At 39.6% G+C, this 22493-nt stretch overlaps 2 protein-coding genes across 17 annotated transcripts in view; both read left to right on the forward strand.

The window, feature by feature from the left end:
- The window catches only part of bbs12 (Bardet-Biedl syndrome 12), a 45435-nt gene extending 38273 nt beyond the window's left edge, over nt 1-7162 (forward strand). The window contains exons 1-4 of one of the 4 annotated variants that reach the window (XM_087280772.1): nt 108-160; nt 870-2600; nt 2673-2812; nt 6816-7162. In XM_087280772.1, the coding sequence (XP_087136898.1) occupies nt 122-160; nt 870-2600; nt 2673-2812; nt 6816-7125 (2220 nt within the window). In that variant the 5' untranslated portion in view covers nt 108-121 and the 3' untranslated portion in view covers nt 7126-7162. Of the gene's footprint in view, nt 1-70; nt 161-869; nt 2813-6815 lie in introns of those variants that run through there. The other 3 variants (NM_001386299.1, XM_087280771.1, XM_087280773.1) reach the window with 3 other exon arrangements.
- A 2088-nt stretch (nt 7163-9250) lies between these two features.
- The window catches only part of tbc1d9b (TBC1 domain family member 9b), an 89339-nt gene continuing 76096 nt past the window's right edge, over nt 9251-22493 (forward strand). For 11 of the 13 annotated variants that reach the window (XR_015507029.1, XR_015507026.1, XR_015507025.1 and 8 more), the window contains exons 1-10: nt 9251-9479; nt 12922-13032; nt 13915-14033; nt 14161-14389; nt 15808-16069; nt 16486-16693; nt 19859-20035; nt 20131-20286; nt 20667-20817; nt 22219-22433. Coding sequence is in view for 6 of the 13 variants with exons in the window: in XM_087281036.1 (XP_087137162.1) it covers nt 9362-9479; nt 12922-13032; nt 13915-14033; nt 14161-14389; nt 15808-16069; nt 16486-16693; nt 19859-20035; nt 20131-20286; nt 20667-20817; nt 22219-22433 (1746 nt within the window). In the remaining 7 variants the exon portion in view is untranslated. Of the gene's footprint in view, nt 9480-12921; nt 13033-13621; nt 13786-13892; nt 14034-14160; nt 14390-15807; nt 16070-16485; nt 16694-19858; nt 20036-20130; nt 20287-20666; nt 20818-22218; nt 22434-22493 lie in introns of those variants that run through there. The other 2 variants (XM_087281039.1, XM_087281040.1) reach the window with 1 other exon arrangement.

The raw sequence follows: 22493 nt of genomic DNA on the forward strand, positions 1-22493 counted from the left end.
AAACATGAGCGGGCGGGATGTGTTGAGTTTGATGGACAGCTTGGTTCGTTTGGCGTCCGTCTCTTAGCAACTATTCAATAGAAGCCGTGTGCTAGTGCAGTGCGCGTGCGCATTTCAGAACATGGACCCGAGTTGTAAACAGTGCAGCTTTGCGATGAAGGTTTGTAACGATTCAGTTCAATCAGGACGTTATTTATGAAAGCTTTCGTGTACAAACTTGGATTTGACTCGGATTTTGAGCAAAATGATACCCAGATCATTTGAAAGTGCGTTGTTTTGCTTGCATGAAGTACAATAGAAGCTACTTTGCTAATGCTGGATGCACTGTTATCGACTGTTGTCATTCAGAAACATTCAGTTTTCTCATTGTAGCTACAAAGAAAGCATTTGCTGTCTTTCCTAACTTATTTCACACTTTAAGGGTTACAATGGGGTTTAATCTATGTGAGAAGAGAGCACAACTGAAGCAGTGCTAGTTTAATTGTAATTCTTATTAAATGCAGAGTTAAAAGATGAGTAATATTTAATAAACGTTGAATAATGACATTATTAACTTCATATATAACATCTTTATTAGTATTATATTATATTATTATTAAAATACGTTTGCACTATTATTTGTCTTTATTATTAATTTCATATTTTTTTTTAAATTGTCAACTTCATTTCAGTAATTGTATGATCCATGTACTTAATGTAGTAATAACTATAAATGATGCATAATTTCATGCAATTAACCCTAAACCTGACCCTCATCCTAACCCTGACCACGTAGCAAGGTATAATTTACACTGGAACACAAAGTGTGTCCTTTTCTTTATATAATTCAATATTTTTACAAACTATCTCCTCTTTTTTTTTTCTCTCAGCGGCGTCACATCGGCCTCCAGCAGCTGCAGGCCATCACATCCACCGCTCATGCATTTCTAGGTCCAAACAAACGGCTGAAGTTCATTCAAGATGAAGACGCCGGGGATGCAGTTTTAATCGGATCCTGTCCACGTCTGCTGGAACACCTGGAGCTGGACGGATCTGTCGGACAGCTGCTGCACGAGACAGTTCTGGCCCAGAAGAAGCTCTTCCACTCGGGCACGAACACGCTGATGTTTCTGGCCGGAGCCTGGAGCCGAGTCGCTCTGGAGTGTCTGAACAGAGGAATCAGTGTGTCGGACATTAAATCAGCCATGAGGGGAGGACTGCAGGAGTGTTTGGATGCATGCACACAGTTAGCGGTCAGTGTGGAGGAGTTTAAGAAATCTGATGTTAGATCTAATGATCAGTGCATTGATATGATGGTCAAACACAGCAGATACATTAATGCACGAACTAAAAACACACAATCTGATGACAATGTGCAAGATTTTAGAAAGTTAAGTATTAAATCAGATGATCAGTGCATGGATATGACACATAAACATAGCAGATATGCTAATACACAAACTGAACACGCACAATCAGATGACAATGTGCAAGATTTTAAGGGATCAGGTATTAAATCTAATGATCAATGCATGGATATGACACTCAAACACAGCAGATACATTAATACAAAAACGGAACACGCACAATCAAATGTCAATATGCAAGATTTTAGGAAGTTAGATGATAAATCTGATGATCAATGCAAGCATATGACACTCAAACACAGCAGACACTTTAATGCACGAACTAAAAACACACAATCAGATGTCAATGTGCAAGATTTAAAGGGATCAGATATTAAATCTATTGATCAATGCATGGATATGACACTGAAACACAGCACACACTTTAATGCACAAACTGAACACAATATGCAAGATTTTAGGAAGTTAGATGATAAATCTGATGATCAATGCATGTATATGACACTCAAACACAGCAGACACTTTAATGCACAAACTGAACACACACAATCAGAAGTTACTATGCAAGATTTTACGAAATCAGATATTAAATTGGACAATCAAAGCATGCATATGACCCTCAAACACAGCAGACACTTTAATGCACAAACCGAACACACACATCATGATGTCACTGTCATCGCACAAGCCGTCAGCCACGGATGCTCCTCCATGCATTTACTTTTAAAAGCGTATGAGTTGCAAAACCGCGCACATCTGGATATACACAATCTGGCAACGTGCTGCATCCCAGGCGTATCTGAAGATCATGCGTGTGTGTTGCGTGGGTATGTCACACTGCTCTCAGTCCAACAGACGACCCAAGTTCAGCGCCTTCAGGGACGTCCATTGAATATCGCTTTAATAAACGGCGATTTATCTGAGAAATATCGCCATGTGGGCTTTAATAGGCCTGGAAACATCAAGCACATCACCGATTTGTTCATCACTGAGGAATCCTGGATTGAAAATGCATACAAACTCCTGCATGATTCCAGTATTGATGTTGTGTTTGTGAGCGGTGTGGTTGATGTGGATCTGAAACAGAGATGCAAAGACGTTCTGATTCTTGAAGGTGTTAAAAGCAGCGTTTTGAAGCATTTCAGCACATGCACCGGAGCCGTCCCGGTGTCCTACATCTGTCAGCTGGATGAGCGCCGCGTGGGCCGAGGGCTGAGGCTCAGGAAAGAGTCGATCAGTGGGAGATCTGATATTGTGAGCATCACCACTGACTGCTCGGTTCTGGTCACTGCGGTTATATGCAGCTCTGTGTCTGCTAAACTGCAGATGCTGGAGGATGAGTTCTGGAGCTGCGCGCACCGGCTGCAGCATGCGCTCACAGATGGGAAACTTCTGCATGGCGCTGGAGTCACTGAACTCATCTGCATACGCCGGCTTCGACAGTACACACAGCTGCACCCTGACAGGTAATTTGTTATGTTTATTTAAAGGGGAGCTATTATGCAGAAATCACTTTTATAAGGGGGTTAAACACAGTTGTGTGTCAGCAGTGTGTGAATATATCCAGCTCATAATGGTAAACATGAACTAATTTTATTCGTTATAATCAGACTTGATAAGAACAGTCTGCAGAAACACTTTGATTGACATTCTCCCCTTGTACGTGTCATCAGAGGGGGAAGCCCCGCCCACAAGTGACCATCTCTCCCTCATTAGCATAGGACGTTAGTCTTATTTTTGAATCTGCCACTATGCTGACACAGGCATTTGTAGCTCCGCCCTCTTCTGAAATCTCATTTGAATTTAAAGCAACAGTCACCAAAACGCCACAATTAGGATCAAAGTCTAATGGCCCGGTTCCACTGAGTGGTACGGTTTGGTTGGGTACACTTTTATGGCCGTTTCTACAGTCAAAAGGTACCTAAAATTGAATCGTACCGTACCACTTTTTTGGTATCCTTTGCCAAGGGTATGAACGTTATGAAACGTTAACGAATAAACGTTATGAAAACGATAGTTTGTTGTACAGTTGGCGGTTCACTTCCGTTATTTGGTACGATTGCATTCATACCAGAAGTGAACCGAACCAGAGTTCGCATGAACCGTACCCCAGACCACCTCTTTCAGGGAGCTTTCACACGAAGGGTGCTTTCACACCAGTGAATCGATTCAGTTGTTCCGAAACAGAGATTACAATTGTTACATTGTTGCTCTTTGCTCTTGGAGCGGTTCGCTTTCACACTGCAAAGTTTCTAATCGGACCAAAAGAGCTAAAAACAAGTCACGTGCGAGTAAACTCTCCTCACATTAGTCAGGGTGTCAGGGTTTATTTTGCAGCGTCCCGCTCAGCTGTCAGGAGAGGTGGTGGTTTGGTGGTGATTGACAGGGTGCGCGCGCGATGTGTCTGCGGAGAGATGCGGTGGGGAAGGGTGCGCGACATAGCCTATTTGAGGACCGGGAGGGAGACGCGAGATTACCGGGAGATCATCACTCGTTTGCGGGCATCCGGAGACTCGCGAAACTTCCCGCCCTACTCATAATTCTCTCTTCTTATAGCCGTATGCCTATTACATATCCATAAAACACTGTGATATAACCGCGCTCGGATCGGATCGCTTTCTCAATGCAATCGATCTGCTCCAGGGTTCGTTTCAATCGAGCCGAGACCACCTCATTCAAGCGATCTCGGAGCGATTACTTTGGCATGGAACAGAGCGCGATTGCCCTGTTCACATATGCCAAACGAACCGCGCTAACTGGGCAAACGAGACACGTTCCGAAACAAAAGTGTAGGTGTGAAAGCACCCGAAGACTTTTGGTCCGCACCTGGGGTCGTTTGACGTCATAGTATGGTACATTTAGCTAGTGTGAACGTGTCTTCTGAACTCAGGTGCGCACCTGTGAACCGTACCCGAGTCTGCCTGAAAGAGGTGGTCTGGGGTACGGTTCATGCGAACTCTGGTACGGTTCACTTCTGGTATGAATGCAATCATACCAAATAACGGAAGTGAACCGCCAACTGTACAACAAACTATCGTTTTCATAACGTTCGTTTGCGTGCGCGTGTGTGTGTGTGTGTGTGTGTGTGTGTGACGTATCGTACCTTGGTGACAAGCGGGACTGAGCCAGGGCAAACACAGTGATAATTTCTTCTTGTCTCTTCTAAAATCAGCTTCTGCAGACACTAGCCCCTTTCACACAGTGATACCGGTAAATATCCGGAAAATTTCCAGAACGACTTTACCGGTATATTCAAAAAAGCGCTGTTCACACAGGCGAGGACGTTACGGAAATTTGCCGGAAAAGAGCATTCACACATCCATTCCAAAATACCGGTAAATTCTGACATCATTCACCACAAATGAGCTTTAAACGGCTGCGCTTGTGTTTGTAAACCTTTGACTAAATTACAAACTCTGTGGATGATCAATATTGTGAACAACTTTTGCAGGATCACTTTCGCATGTCGAGATGTTCATAATATGAGCGTGTGCAGGCGCTCACAGGCTGTTTCACAGGCACACGCAAAGCTTGAAGGTAAACAAACAACGGCTTATCATAAGCATCTCATCGATGGTTATTTACACAGTTGGCACTAAGAAGAACATAGAAACGTGATCTGACTAACTTCTAGCAGATAAATGTGTCTGGAAAAATATTCAAAGGCTTTTATTCTCATAAACCGCGCGGACGTAAATGCGTCTGACTGTTGTGATTGGCTAAAGCAGACGTCTCACGTCAGCATGTTCTAGACGTGCACGCGATTATTACGGCAATCTTCCTTCTGCATTCACACAGCGCAGCATTCCGGCAAATTGCCGGTAATGTTACAACTTCTCTTTCCGGAAAATAGCCAGAGCGAATTTACCGGTATTTTCAAAAAGGACCTGTTCACACATACAACCTTTCCGGAAAATTGCCGGCAATTTTCCGGAAAGGTCTGTATGTGTGAAAGGGGCTACTGTGTGATGTTCTGAATGTTTATAATATGGTTGCGGCAGATAGACGTGAGTCGCTTTCTGTATGTCCAAAACTAAAAGATTCAGTAAAAGCAAATTGACCGGGATGTGCGGAAGTCTTTTGACGCTTTGCTTTTGTGACCGTCACCAACTGCCAAATAATGGAAGTGAACCGCCAACTGTACAACAAACTATCGTTTTCATAACGCTCATTCGTATGTGTGTGTGTGTGACAAGGGGGGACAATCAAACTTTGATACGGTCCAGGCAATTGAACCAAGTGCGAAAGCACCCTTATGCTGCGTTCACACCAGACTCGGAACGCACGTCAAACGCGAGTGATTTTCATGTTAAGTCAATGTAAACGCGCGAATAAACATCCGGCGCAGCGATAATGATGCGAATTGCGTGAATGGCGCGGTGCGAATGCCACGATACGTGCAAATAGCATGGTGCGAATTGAGCGTTTTGCGCCTTTGACGCGCGAATCGCCCGAGTTCAAAAATCTGAACTTCAGCGGACATTCACGCCGCATTAACCAATCAGGAGCTTGCTCTTGTGGGGCCGTGATTGTGACGCATCGCCTGTTGTTGGTGTCCTGGGGGAAATCCTCCAGCCGACATCGGCAAAAAGTTCATCAAACTGGGCTTGGCTCAGTCAGAAGCACCGCTGAAAGCCTCCGTCAGCCAGGTAAAGTTTCTGGTGGAGTTTATGAGCTCATAAAGCTGGATGCATCTCTGAAAGGATCTAGTGGACTCAGAGACGGTCCTAAACATATCGACGCTGTTTTTCAGTCTTCATTAAGCACATAAACACTGTTATTTTCTTCATAAAGTCCATGTTAGCCATTTAGCAATGAAGCTAGTGTCACCAGGCAGACTGAAGCCCTGCCCATCACGCGAATCCGCGTCTGTTCTGACGTGAAATTGACGCACAAATGAAGCGGATTTGAAGCGAATGAAGCGAGTAAAATGTTCACGTGGCTATTTACGCGCGAATAGCTAGATTTATCCGCGCGTTCCGCGTCTGGTGTGAACACAACATAAGGCGGACTCGGGTACGGTTCACGGGTGTGCACCCGAGTTCAGAAGACACGTTCACACTAGCTAAACGTACCGTACTATGACGTTAAACGAACCCGGGTGCGGACCTAAAGTGCTAGTGTGAAAGCTCCCTAATTGATTTCAGACATATTGAGTCAAAATTAAGTGAGTTTTTCTTTTAAAACAAGCGAAATAATCTACCAATGGGGTCAGCAAAGTGATATTACGTCTCTGACTAATTTGTTTATCTCATTGGCAGATTATTTAGCTTGTTTTACGGAAAAACTCACTTAATTTTGACCCATAATTTCTGAAAACAAGCCATTTTTTGCTTGTTTATAAAATATTTAAGAATTTTTTAGTATTTGGACTTGAAAAATTTGACACCCTGTAAGCAAGACACCTATTTCACTCTTTGCATAAGTGCACATAAATATGGCACTTTAAAACCACACTGCTTGTTTCAGAAGCCCTCATGACAGTGCGGTCCTGGAGCTGATGTCTGAAGCCTGGATGGACTTCATCTCTACTGTAATGCTGAACAGCGGCTCGGTGGCGAATAGAACAGAGGCCTGGACGTCTATCACACATCAGATGAGACGACACACAGATATAGGAGTCACAGATGGACTCGGTGTGTATGATAACGTGACGGTGAAGTGTGAAGCCTGGAGAAGAGCTCTGGATCTGGTGTTTCTGGTGCTTCAGTCGGACACTGAGATCATTACTGGGGTCAGTCAGGGAGAAAACACGTATAATCAGCTGATGTTTCTTTGACGTCTGTGGTATTATTAAAGCTTGGCTGCATTGGAAATTGCTGCAGACTTTTATTTCAGTATGATGATGAAATACAGGGGGGGTTGGGAGGGATTGACTACATTAATTAATGCTTGATCCCCTGTGATGGACGTCAAAATTAGATGTATGGTGGGTCAGTGCTTTAATAGTGAGAAATAGTTAGCTTAGATCTGTGTTTTAAATAATAAATGTTAATAATTAAAATCATAGATCATATAAATATACATTTGACTACCCCTATAATGGATCATACCATTGTGAATGCACAATTGCACCAATCAGTCTATGCAAGAAATCATTCAACAGTCTGAAACTGCAGATTTACAGCACCGATAGACATTGTAAGTGTTCACAAGACTGTTTTCTCATAAAATAAATGTTTGTTTTTACATGTAGCCTAAAAGCAGACAAATTAGATGTATAGTTTGACCTACAGTAACATGTGAAATGTCATTCAGAGGTTACTTACGTCACTAAATATCCCTAAATAAACTTATTTAACACTAAATAAACCTTAATAGGTTTTAATAATAAATGTAGATATAATTTAAATAAATACATAAATTAAATTCAGTGAAGAATGTATCACACGAACTAACATTAACATAAAGTTGCTCATCAGCGTAATTTGCACACTGATAATGATGCATTTCTAACTGAAATGGAATATTGAGAAGGGGCGGGGTTTTATTATTGAGCCCCTCTTCTGATCTTTCACTCACAGCAAACTAACGGTTGAAGGGGCGTGGCTAAGCACATTTCAGCCAATCAGAAGGACAGCCGTTCTGGAGCAGAAGCAGATGGCCAGATTTTACAAACTGTTTTTATTTTACTGGATTAACTTGCATAAATTAATTAGGATTAACGATATGCGGTAGCCAAATAAAGATTGTGAATATTGATTTCAGGCAGACCTTTTGTTTAAAATGTTATTGAAACCAAACCTTTCATTTGTACTAGTAAGATGCAGGAACTGTAAATGTAATACAATATGCTGTATAAAAAATGTGCTTCAATAATTTTGTGCTGTTAAAAAATGTTTTCCTTGCTGATATATGTAAATAAATGATTACATAAAAAAATTATAATAATTTAATACAAAAGTATTTGCGGATATAATTATTTGTTTAGGGGTTTGTTTCTATATAATAATACATGTTAATCAAAACTTAATTTTTTTAGCAAAGCAAATGAAGTGTCAAAGATTTACATGTAAAAACTAAATAATTATTCTGACCTGTAGTTATTAAAATACTTACATAAACGAATATATAGTCAAACTAAATTTGTTTAAGCAGATAAAAACGTATTGCTTTTTTATTTAATTGAGTAATACTGCCACAAAGTGGGCATTATAAGAGTATTACCGATAAATACTCAACACAACATCAAATTCAACACTTTTAGTAGACAAAATAACCTGTTTTTAAAAGTCTTGTTCACAAAGACGACAAAATAAGATGATAAAAAGCGACCATCTTTGTATATACAATGTGGTTTAACAAAGGTAACACGTTATTGTATTAAATTAAATACAAAACCTGCAACCAATAATTGATTTATTTATTATTGATTAAATGTAGGGATGTCAATACAACTTCCAGCACACTATAAACAAAGCACAAAACTCACACGCAAAAACTAATTTAATCAAACCCACTGAATTAACATTTTAAAGGGGCAGTTCACCCAAAAGTAAACCTTTTATTAACGCTTGCAGAGCGTCAAGTTGTTACAAACCTTTATTTCTTGCTCTTCTGCTTAGTTTCTTCTGTTGGACACCGGTAACATTTGACATCAGTAGTAGGAAAAACAAAATCTATGGTAACATTCTTCAAAATATCTTCTTTTGTATTGAGCAGATGCCGAAATTGAATTTGTGACAAGTGAAAGGTGAGTAAATAATGACATTTAATTATGGGGTGAACGGTCTATTAAAAGAATTAACTGTTTATGTAAAAAATACACTGTGTTTTAATAAAAAAAGGATCATCATAAGCAAATAATAATCATAATAACCGTTATTATTAGTGTTAGTAGCGACTTTTATTTTGACGTTTCACCTGCTCCGGCCATTTTGGCTCCACGGTGGCTGGTTTCGCCCGCAGTGAGTTGGGCGGCTCATGCAGGCAAACATCAGCTGAGCGTTGTCCGTTCTGGCATGAGTAAAACGCAGACATTTACCGCAGTAAGAGAGTAAAAGTGTCCGTCAGCCATGTGGATCACGCCAGAGGAGGTGTTATTAGCCAACGCGCTGTGGGTGAGCGAGCGCGCGAATCCATACTTCATCCTGCAGAGGAGGAAGGGACACGGGCGCGGAGGAGGCATCACGGGTAATAATAATAATAATAATAAACATATAACCCTCACATAAACACCACCCATCCGTGCATATGTGTGGCGCTTAAACAGAGCACAGTCAACTGTTGTTAATTTTGCTGCTGGTTCATTGTAACTGGGTTGCATCTCTTCATTGATGCTGACGGTGTTTGCGTCATGACTTTATTTACGTCTGACATATTTATGTGGTAGGCGTTTGTTATTGAGGTAAAAGTTGGTTTTATGTTCGCACATTTGTTCAGGAACATCTTGTATATTTTATATACCTATATATTGTTTACCACGCTTAATAATATTTGGATTTTCCGTCTGAAATCGCCTGCGAGCATATCTTCATAACAACATCAGCACTATTTAACTGACTGTGAACTGTTGTACTTTGACTGGCTGATCATATGATTTCACTGTTTGGCATTAGCAAGAACACATTTCTGAGATTATATTATTAAGGAAAAAAATCCGTATGTGTTAAAAACCAAATTCATCCCAATACGGTGAAGTGGTGTTTATTTTGCTACTGGTTCATTACCCGTTTTGTTTAGCTTGCATCTCTTCATTCATTGATGCTGACGGTGTTATTCTCACATTTGTTCAGGCACAACTTGTATTTTTTTCATGTACCTATATTGTTTAGCACGCTTAATATTTTATAAACAGTACACAAACATCTATTATGTCAAAACAAACTTTTATTTTGTTAGGATGCGATTAGCAGTAGTCAAGAATTATAATGCTGTGTATATGTATTTTTAAAATGTATTATTCTTGTTACTTTTTTGTATTTTAATTTTAAATATTGTATTTGTAAAAATTCAAATAATTCAAAATCAAGCCTCCCTTTGGAGAGGTGTTGAAAATCAGCAAATCTGCTATAACACTTGCTCTATAATATAATATAATAAAATAAATATATAACTATAATCTAAATAACTATAATAACAACAGTGCCATTTTGATGTAAAATAAATAAAGAAAAATCATAGCAGAAAATAAGGGGCAACACAGTGGCCTCACAGCGAGAAGGTCGCAGGTTCAAGTCCCAGCTGGGTCATTTGACTTTTCTGTGTGGAGTTTGCATGTTCTCCAAACACATGCGCTATAGGAGAATTGCTCGACTAAATTGTCCTTAGTGTACGAGTGTGTGTTAATGAGTGTGTTTGGGTGTTACCCAGTACTGGGTTGCTGCTGGAAGGCATCCATTGTGTAAAACATGCTGGAATAGTTGGCGGTTCATTCTGCTGTGGCGACCCCTGATGAATGAGGGACAACTGTCATGTTATTTTCTTTACTTACTGAGAAATGGATAAAACATATTTTCAATTAATGCTATGCACTTTATTTATTTATTTATTTACTTATTTAATTGCATACTCTTTAACTTATTTACTAATTTATTTATTTATAAAAAGAGCAAAGATTTAAGACTGCCACACTCATTGTTTTTCAGATTTTCTCCTACATGGTGAATTAATTTGCTGCTTTTATCCTTCAGAAGTGCTGTGATTAATCAATGAATGAATAAATTAACTAATTTATTCTTAATTAATTAGTTAATTAATTAATTCTAATGTATTTTAAAATATTAAATGTATTAACATTAATTAACAATAATTAATTAATTTATTCTAATTTATTTTAAAATATTAAACGCATTACCATTAATTAATTAATATATTTTAATTGATTTTAAAATATTAAATGTATTAACATTAATTAATTAATTAATTTACATTTATTAAAAAATGTTAACACATTTAACATTTTAAAATTAATTATAATATATTAATTAATTACATTTTTCATAAATTATATAAAAAAATAAACAAATAAATGTAATAAGTAAATAAAATAATTAATTATTTTAAACTAAGTCTAAATAAATAACTGGGGCAGCTCAGTGGTTAGTAGTGAGGTCACTGGTTTGAGTCCAGGCTGGGTCAGTTGGCATTTCTGTGTGGAGTTTGCATGTTCTCCCTGTGTTGGCGTGGGTTTCCTCCGGGTGCTCACTTCAATAATTAAACGCATAAACAGCCTGTCCCAGATGCATCATGGGAATAAACAAGCGTGTGTTTCCTCCAGAGAAATAGCTGTGTCTCTGACACTCGGACACAAACAGACTGGCAGAAACAGGCTTTTTTATTTAGTACGTGTGTCTCACATGACAGCAGAATGACTGCATTCACCTCTGAACCCAAATATTAACTCTATTGCATTAGAAGTGTCGTCATACACTTGTTCTGCTGTGTGAGAGTCATCATGGGGATGATGTCATGGGCGTGTAATAATAATGATAATAATTATTCCTTTTGATAATGGCAGGGTTTCTTATTTTGGAAGAATCTGCTGGTTAATGTGTGTGTCGCTGTCAGAATCACACATTAACTGATCATGTGACACACACACACACACACAGGAGGAGGAAGTCAAGACGTGTGTGACAAACAGCATGACATGTCTCGAATTCCTCTCCAGTTGTGTGTGTGTGTGTGTGTGTGTGTGTGTGTGTGTGTGTGTGTGTGTTGTTGCTGTGCAGTGTTTTCCACTTACTTTTCACTTTAGGTCTGCTGGTTGGGATTCTAGATGTGTGTGTGTGTGTGTGTGTGTGTGTGTGTGTATTATTGACTGTGCTGTTTTCCTCACTGTGAGTGTGTGTTGACTGTGTTGTGTGTTTTCCTCTCTAGGGGTTCGTTCTTTGTACCTCGCTTAAATAATCTAAGATGATTTGGCAGATCCTGGATCTGTTGATCTTGATAACTGATCTCTGGCTAATTTGGTTCTTCAAACAAGTTAGCGAATTAGATTTAAATGTCTGGATGAGCTGATCTGAGATCACTGGCTGTGTTGTGAAGGACAGATCTATCATGATCCTCGAAATCATGATCAGCAATGCAGTGATTGGCTGACGGCACAGCAGCGTGATGACATCATCTGATTAATATTCAATTCTCCATGTGAGCAAAATTACGTGAAATTGGTAGTAAACAGTTTGTTAAATATGACACGCAATAACTTTCCACCTCAGTTGGCGTTTCTGTGTGGAGTTTGCATGTTCTCACTGCGTTCGCGTGGGTTTCCTCCGGGTGCTCCGGTTTCCCCCACAGTCCAAACACATGCGGTACAGGTGAATTGGGTAGGCTAAATTGTCCGAAGTGTATGAGTGTGTGTGTGGATGTTTCCCAGAGATGGGTTGCGGCTGGAAGTGCATTCGTTGCTTAAAAACTTGCTGGATAAGTTGGCGGTTCATTCCGCTGTGGCGATCCCGAAATAATAAAGGGACTAAGCCGAAAAGAAAATGAATGAATGAATGAATGAATGAATGAATAGCTTTCCACATTTGTTGTGGGCTGCAGGCTTTACACTTTCATATGTCGAGAACGGACCCCTGGTCTAGTGGTTGGGACTCTGTTATTGACTGTGGTGTATTTGCCTCCACAGGGCTGCTGGTTGGGACTCTGGATGTGGTTCTGGACTCCAGTGCTCGTGTGGCTCCATACAGGATTCTGCATCAGACGGGAGAGTCTCAGATATTCTGGAACATCGCCTGTGGTTTGTGTTCAGTAACAATATCAATCATACACAGATTTTATTAGTGCTTGTATATATATATATATATATATATATATATATATATATATATATATATATATATATATATATATATAGATATATAGATATGTATATATATAAAACAAACAAACAATAAAATTAATGAAGAACACATGAAATAATGTTTGATCTTTCGTCTGCAATAAAAAAAGTCAAAGTAAATATGAAAATCACTTCTTTCTTTCTTTATTTTGCGTTTTCCGCTCTGCACACTGTGCATTTTAGATCAGCTAGAGTGCTTCGTCTAAATAACAGAGGAATTGTTTTTCTCCAGACAAATTGATTTGTCTGGGTTTGTTTAGTCATGTGACAGAGGACACACGCACACACACACATACACACATACACAGAGCCTCTCTTGATGTTTTGGCTTGACCTGCATCTGTTTCTGAGATGAACATCTGTAATGTGATTGGCTGAGAGGAGTCACTTGGCCCACATTAGCATTCTGCATATCTCATGAATAAACATCAGCTGACCTTTAACCAGCCGTCCTGAGTTTGACTGACACCGTTATCAGCACTGCTCTGATGTGTGTTTGTGAATGTGTGTCTGTCTGTGTGTGTGTCTGTCTGTGTATATGTATGTATATGTCTCTGTTTCTATATGTGGGTGTCTATGGTTGCATGTCTGTGTGAGTCTATCTCTGTCTGTGGTATCTATGTGTGTATTTGTATCTCTTTGTGCACATCTGTGTGTGTGTTTCTGTCTGTATCTGTGTATGTGTGTGCTTCTGTCTATGTGTGTGTGTGTGTGTGTGTGTGTGTGTGTGTGTGTGTTTGTGTGTCTAATTGGGTGAGTATTTGTGTGTGTGTTTCACAGGCTCATCCCGTAAGGAGATCACTGAACACTGGGAGTGGCTTGAGGCGAATCTTTTGCAGACTCTGTCCATCTTTGACAACGATGATGACATCACTACCTTTGTTAAGGGCAAAATACAGGTCACACATTTTTATTATCTGTTATACCGCAGGTCTGTTGAATGCTTCATTCTGATTGGCTGTTGTCATATGCCAGTGAATTTCTCGCTCATTATTTTATTCGTTCATCTGCTCTTCTTCTCCACAGGGCATCATCGCTGAGGAGAATAAAGGCGGGAAACCCCAGGAGGACGAGGATCCTGGGAAGTTTCGTGAGGCGGAGCTGAAGATGCGGAAGCTGTTCGGGATGCCAGAGGAGGAGAAGCTGGTCAACTATTACCCTTGCAGCTACTGGAAAGGCCGGGTCCCACGGCAGGGCTGGATTTACCTGTCCGTAAACCACCTGTGTTTCTACTCATTCCTGCTGGGCAAAGAGGGTGAGGAACACACACATTTATGTTTTGTTTTTTTGTTTGTTTGTTTTGTTTTTGTTGCTTTTTTGTTTTGTTTTTTGTTTTGCTTTGTTTTGTGCTTTGCTTTTTTGCTTTTTGCTTTGTTTAGCTTTTGTTGCTGTTTTGTTTTGTGTTTTGGTTTTGCTTTGCTTTGCTTTGCTTTGCTCTGCTTTGCTTTTGTTTTGTTTTGCTTTGTTTTTCGCTTTGTTTTGTGCTTTCCTTTGTTTTGCTTTTTGTTTTGTTTTGCTTTTTTGTTTGGCTTTGCTTTTGTTTTGCTTTGTTTTGTGCTTTGTTTTTGCTTTGTTTTGCTTTTTGTTTTGTTTTGCTTTTGTTGTTTTTTGTTTTGTTGTTTTGTGTTTAGTTTTTGTTTTGTGTTGTGTTGTGTTGTGTTGTGTTGTGTTTTGTTTTATTTTGCTTTTGTTTTGCTTTGTTTTGCTTTTTGTTCTTTGCTTTTTATCATTTAGTTCTGGGTTTTGTTTGGTTTTGTTTTGTGCTTTCTTTTGTTGTCATTTCATTTAGTTTTTGATTTGTTTTTTTGCTTTGCTTGGTTGTCATTTTGTTTTTTGCTTTTTTGTCACTTTGTCTTTTGTTTTATTTACTTTAGTTTTGTTTTGTTTTTTGCTTTGCTTTGTTGTTACTTTGTTTTTGTTTTGTTTTGTTTTTTTGTTTTGTTTTGTGCTTGCTTTGTTTTTTGCTTTGTAGTCGCTTTGTTTACGTGTTTTGATTTTGCTTTGCTGTCGCTTTGTTTATGTTGTTTTGTTTTGTTTTTTGCTATGCTTTGTTTTGTTTTTTTGCTTTGTTGTCGCTTTGTTTTTTGTTGTTTTGTTTTTTGTTTTGTTCTTTGCTTTGTAGTCATTTAATTTTTTGTTTGGTTTTTTGCTTTGCTTTGTTGTCAGTTTTTTTGTTTTGTTTAGTTTTTGTTGTCATTTAGTTTTTTGTTTTGCTTTGTTGCTTTGTTTTTTGTTTTGTTTAGTTTTTGTTGTCATTTAGTTTTTTGTTTTGCTTTGTTGTCGTTTTTTGTTTTGTTTATAGTTTTGTTTTTTGTTTTGTTGTCATTTCATTTAGTTTTTGTTTTGTTTGTTTTTTTGCCTTGCTTTGCTGTTGCTTTGTTTTTTGTTTTGTTTTGTTTTTTGTTGTTTTGTTTGTGCTTTGCTTTTTTTTGTTGTCATTTCGTTTTGTTCTTTGTTTTGTTGCCATGTCATATAGTTTTTGTTTTGTTTTTTTGTTTTGTTCTTTGTTTTGTTTTCTTTTCATTTAGTTTTTGTTTTGTTGTCGTTTTGTCTTTTGCTTTGCTTTGTTGTCATTTTGTTTTGTGTTTTTGCTTTGCTTCGGTTTGTTGTCAATTCATTAGTTTTCATTGGTTTCTGTTTTGTTTGCTCTGTTTGAACGCTGTCCTGCTGCAGTGTCTCTGGTGGTGCAGTGGACGGACGTCACTCAGCTTGATAAGAACGCCACGCTGGTGTTCCCGGAGAGCATCCGCGTGAGCACTCGAGACACTGAGCATTTCTTCTCCATGTTCCTCAACATCAACGAGACCTTCAAGCTGATGGAGCAGCTGGCGAACATCGCCATGAGGCAGCTTCTGGACAATGAGAGCTTCGCAGCAGACCGCTCACTGCCCAAACCCGCTAACAAGACCCTCAAGAACGTCTCTGCACTGAAAAGGTCAGCAAATCACAGAAAAAGAAAGTCTACTCTTAACCCTTGTGTTTTGATATACTCTGGGGTGATTTTGAGTCTTAATTTGGCCACAAATTTCTCTGTTTCAGCAAATTTAATGATTTTTGGTGACATCTTCTTTTGACTTGTTCATTTGTTAAAAATTCAGCAATACACTCTGGGCAAATGTATTACCCTTTTGTTATGCTAGTGGCTGTTTCTGCCCCATTGACTTCCATTATAACCACACCTACACTGCATGACTTTGAACTCTGTAAGAAACCCACACCACAACACTGGTGGAACATGCAAACACCAACTGACCCAGTTGGGACTCGAACCAGCAACCTTCTTAATGTGAGGCCACTCTGCTAACCACTGAGCCACCTAGTTTATTTTTCAAATGTTTTTTCTTTCTTCAGGGATCTGGATGCCCGAGCGAAGAATGAGCGCTACAGGGCTCTGTTCCGGCTGACGCAGGACGAGCGTCTGGACGGACACACCGACTGCACACTCTGGACACCCTTCGCCAAGATGCACGTCGTCGGGCAGATGTTTGTGTCCAACAACTACATCTGTTTCACCAGTCGAGAAGAGGACCTGTGTCAGCTCATCATTCCACTCAGAGAGGTATGCAGACAGACAGACAGAGGAGCACACAAAGAAACAAATAGATGATTCGGTACTCCACCAAACATTGCAGTCAAAAATGTAATTTTATTTGCCAGCCAGTGCTGACTTATTCAGAAAAAAGGGATCCAAACTTAATATTTGCATTTTGACTTTTGATTTTTTGTTTCCCACATTTTTTTTTTTACCATTCATTTTATTTAAAGGGCACCTAGGTTACCCATTTTTTCAGATTTAATACAAGTCTTTTGCGAATGTGTATGTAAAGTTTCAGCTCAAAACACCCATCAGATTTTTCATTATACCTTTTACAAGATGCTGTTACTGATTTCCAGCAGGGGTGGTTTTGTTGTACTGCGCCTTTAAGACGAGTCTTTCCCGCCCATTGTTTCTACGTGCCTTCCCGCGTGCTTTAATCTCCTCCCTTGGCTGCGTCAGACAACAGACAGACTTTAAGGAAGAAGGTCTCACGTAGCGTTTGTGAGAAATACTACAGTAAGAACTAACCTTTACTAATCAGTATTGTGAAGTTGCATTGATGAGTCACATGCAACATCGTTACAAAGTTCACGCACACACACACACACATAGACAGGCAGGCAGGCAGGCAGACAGACAGAGTGCGCTTAGCTTAGCACTGTTTTTGCACGCACATGTGACAGGATACAGGCTAACCTCCACTGCTGTGTGGATATCTGTTATGCTAATGTACACAATAAACCTGATTTAACTTCCACAAGCCGGGATTGAAGCGTCTTCTTTTATAATTGTTCTGACATAGGCTGTGCTGATGAAGTAAAGCTGAAGTAAAACGCTGTAATTAATTACACACGTGCACTGTTTTAAAACACTTTAAACTTGTGAAACTTACTCTTAATCACATTTGATGATGATTGCTGATCCTAGCGAACAGAACAGAGCTTTTATTCCCGTTTGCTTTGCGTATGTCTGCCTGGTCTTGTGGAGATATACACGTGACTACCGGAACATGTTAATGTGCGCAGCTGTCAATCAATTCGTAGGCGGGGGGATCGCACACCTACTTAAAGTTGCGGTCGGTCTAAAAACCGCACTAATTAGTCCACCGTTTTTATGTTGTTAAATTGAAAAAAAAGGACTGGGTGTGTTTGTATCAGCTCAATATGATGGTCTATACACTATATATACACATATGTTTGTCCAAATAGCTTGAAAAGTAGATTTTTCACCATAGGTGCCCTTTAAATGTTTATCTATTTAATTTTACTACTTTATTTTATATTTTTAAAGCCTGTTGTGATCAGTTTTACATCTATGTACAATAGATGAATGAACATATAAGGGAGCTTGTATCTACTTTTATTTGCTTATGTATGTGTACATGATGATATGATGTAAAACAGATTAGGAATGTGCGTAATATATATATATATATATATATATATATATATATATATATGTATATATATATATATATATATATATATATATATATATATATATATATATATATATATATATATATATATATATATATATATATATATATATATGTATATATATATAAATATAAATGATGCAGTGGGGCACTAAGATAATAGCTGCGCGTGCTGCAGTATTTTTTCCCGGTGAAACGAGTGCTTGCAAGATCAGGAAATCCCACATTCAGAGAATCCAGCAAACTTTCTGATCATGGCCTTATGAGAAATATTTCCTAACTACAAAACGCTGGCTGAAGTGGCGCTAGTAAATCCGGTCTTTGGTCACAAGAAGTCGATTTTCCGAGGCAAAGACAGTCTCCCTTGATGCGTTTGATTACGCACAGGCAAGCACCCAGTTCGGATTGACGCAGGAGGAAGATATGAGTTAGGGCAGATAGGAGTTTTTGTTCATTTGTCAAATAAATAAATAAATAATTTAGCCTATATGCTCGTTGTGCAATTTCATTATTAACCACTTTAACTCTGCTGCTATTTTGGGATTTCCGCCTGGATTTTGCCTACCCAAATTTAAATGCTTCCCAAATCCACATGCAGAGGTGTAAATGCAAACATTTGGCATCATTTTAAATAAAACCCTTTGAATTTTAATAAAACACTATTGAAAGTGTTTAAATTATCTGTATATGCTATCTGTGTTATAATAAACACCTGTGGTCTAGCGTGCTGTAAATAATTTTGGTGGTTCCTGCACATGTCTGTAATCATAGGAAAAAAGAAACATGTCTCCACCATAATCTATGCAAAAGTTATTGCATTCCAACTGATGAGAGGTGCTGTACAAGCCACAGGGAGCGATCATTGTTTTCATATTTCACGATTCTTTTGTTTGATCAATCATAATTCACTGTGTTTGGAGCTCGTCAGACATATAAAAGGATTACTTATGCACATCACCTCAAAAACAGAGGAGAATGACCCTGAAGCGCACAGCATAAGGTAAGAGATGAGCTGTCTGTGCTATCTGGGGCTGCTTACTGATCATGAATGTATTGTTTTCACTTCAGCGCCATGGAAACACAGAGATTCATCTGGCAACTGTTTGATATGTGAATATAAGTCAGTAAAAATAATGCTAAAACCGTATGAGCACCAGCAAGAGCTTTCATTTGAGCTATAACTTGTACATGTGTCCTATAAAAAAATATTAAAATGAACCAATGTTCAATACCCAGCTCGGGTATCCAAAACACTGTGTATTTAAGTGTAAATAACTTTTATACAGTAGAATAAAAACCAAAGTGATGCATGTGTGCATAAAATATAGATTCTACACTTTCAAATGACAACACTTACGGGGGTCTGGTGCAATGCCAGCCCTTTAAATCTGAAAGCGAAAGTCGATGACGTCACGGACCCGGAGTTTAAGTGGTTGAAATATGAATGAAAAAAGTGATCAGAAAGTCTGCAAATTAAATTACAATCAATAATAAGTTATGACGGAAATTTTACAACCCTCTCCGTCAAAATGACGGACAATGAGAAAGTCTAATGCCACCTCTGCTACTCCCTGGCGACTAACCCGGCCCAAAAAAAAGCCCTGGCTCGCACTGGCCCGACTGTGGAAATGCGGCTAATGTGTCTCTATTCTCAAATCTCTTAGAAATTGTTGTTTTATTAAGTAAAATGTCCATAAAAAGATCTGAACAAGAAAAAACAAAGCCTACCCCAAACCAACTCTGTTCAGGTGACGATCGTGGAGAAAGCGGACAGCAGCAGCGTTCTGCCCAGTCCACTGTCCATCAGCACTAAAAACAAGATGACCTTCCTGTTTGCAAACCTCAAAGACCGAGACTTCCTGGTTCAGCGAATTTCTGACTTCCTGCAGCGCACGCCGGACGGGCCCTGTGGAGTCCTTCAGTCCGTGAGTCTGCCTTCACTTTAATATATGTACATTGCCTTGATATCAGCACATGGTAATGCATATAACCTGCTTTTCTCCTGGTTCTCTCTCTGCAGGAGAACCCCAGTCCCAGCACGCCTCCGTCTCCTCCAGTGCTCAGCCTCTCAGAATCAGCCCAGATGCAGCACTACAGCCCCAGCCTGCCCACCGCCAGGAAGGGGCTCCTGCAGATCTACCAGCAGGACGTCCCAGAGGAGCTCGGGCCCAAAGTGGTGAGACGCACACCTCATACGCCTGCATAAGACACTATTATATCAGCTTAAAGGGACATATCAAGACTTAACTAGGTTAATTAGGCAAGTTAGGGTAATTATGCAAATCATTGGTCAACAGTGGTTTGTTCTGTAGACAATCGAAAAAAAGGGGTGTTATAATATTGACCTAAGCATCACTTGCTATAGATATGAAAAATAATAAAGATTTTACAGGATAATAATTGTGCCTTCCACTATATGTAAATACTATTGTTTTGTATATTTTCACATGTACACAAGTGTGTGTGTGTGTGTGTGTGTGTGTGTATGTTTGTAGTGTTATGTTTTGTTGGTGTTTCTTTTGGTTTTGTGTTGATCTTGCTCTTTCCACTGCTCAGACGAGAGAGAGGATGAAGGAGGAATCGTGGAAGATCCATTTCTTTGAGTTTGGCCGTGGAGTGTGTATGTACCGCACGTCTAAAACCAGAGAACTGGTGCTCAACGGCATTCCAGAGAGTCTCAGAGGAGAACTGTGGCTACTGTTCTCAGGTGATCTCACACACACTCGTACTCACGCATACACACACACACACACACGTTGAACTGAAAAAAGAAAACAGTAGGCGGGGCGAGGCAGTGGCGCAGCAGGTAGTGCTGTCGCCTCACAGCAAGAAGGTCGCTGGGTTGCTGGTTCGAACCTCGGCTCAGTTGGTGTTTCTGTGTGTAGTTTGCATGTTCTCCCTGCCTTCGCGTGGGTTTCCTCCGGGTCCTATTTTTTTCTATCTCAATATAGTATAATAGTCTATATAGTCAAAATTCATTTGGAGATATCTCTAATTACAATTGTGACTAATCAAAACTCAGTTAGAGATATCTGCAAATATTTTTTAATGGAAGTCAATGGAGGAACGTGACTAGTCATTATATATTTGCAGATATCTCCAATCTGATTTCGTACTAGTACAATTGTAATTGCAGATATCTCTAATTGTCATTCTGAGTAGTGGAATTGTAATTATGACTAGTCAAAATATAATTAGAGATATCTCTAAATCTATTTATGTAGTCAGAACAAAGATTTAAATGCTAAAAAGGCTTGCCATAGAGAGCGCTTCTCACTGAACAGAGCAGCAGCGATGACGTAAGCGTGCCAAGGCCCGATATGGTGTGAGCGCGGGCCGTCGGGGGAGACGGGAGGGGGGACAAGCGTGCTTTGGCCCGGTTCGAGGCAACTGTACCTAGTGTGAGTACGGCCTCAGATTCTTTCAGAGAAAGAAAATCAAGCTGTAGAATGGCCCAGCCAATCACCTGATCCGAATCCAATAGAAAATACAGAATAAAGCTCAGATTTGGGAGACGGGACCCACAGAACCACCAAGATTTTGACACTGAGTTGAAGTCTGAAATTTGAGCAATGCATGTGACTTCACTCTCCATATGAGATGTGTCTTTCAGCTGCGGCACCAATAAAGCCTTTTATTGAAAGTATTAAACATGTTTCAGCAGATGAGCTCTTTCTCCTTCTGTCATTTCACTGTTATTACACACAACTCATTACTCAGATTTGTTTTGTTTCATTTCTGTGTTTGTATTGTTTGAGTTTTAACTAAAAGCTGGTTCATTTCCATGTCAGCAGCTGCTTTAGAAATATTACACCCAGGAAAACAACGAATACACATACTTTCCCCGCTGTACATCACAATATACAGCACACAGCTGAAAAACAAAACACAGTTCCACTTGTTTTCCTTACATTTTTAAGCTGCAATGTAGCATGTGAGTGTCTGTGTTGAGTGATTCCTGCTGAGTGTGTGTGACTGTCAGAGATCATGTTTACACAACAGTGTGAGAAGTCACACACTCCGAGCAGAAACAGACTGTCAGCTGTTCTGGAGATGGATGCTGTTTCCTGTCATGTAATGTCATTGCGTGTTTTCCTCTGTTTCCCAGGAGCTCAGAATGAGATGGCCACACACCCCGGTTACTACGGCAACCTGGTGGAGCAGGCGATGGGGAGATGCACCCTAGCGACAGAAGAGATCGAGCGAGACCTGCACCGCTCCATGCCGGAGCACCACGCTTTCCAGAACGAGACGGGCATCGCTGCGCTCAGACGAGTGCTGACAGCTTACGCTTACAGAAACCCCGGCATTGGATACTGCCAGGTGCACACACACACACACACACACACACACACACACACACACACACAAACACACACAAAC

This window comes from Danio rerio, chromosome 14 (assembly GCF_052040795.2).
Source record: "Danio rerio strain M-AB ecotype USA chromosome 14, GRCz13ab, whole genome shotgun sequence".
In the NCBI taxonomy this organism is placed as follows: domain Eukaryota; kingdom Metazoa; phylum Chordata; class Actinopteri; order Cypriniformes; family Danionidae; genus Danio; species Danio rerio.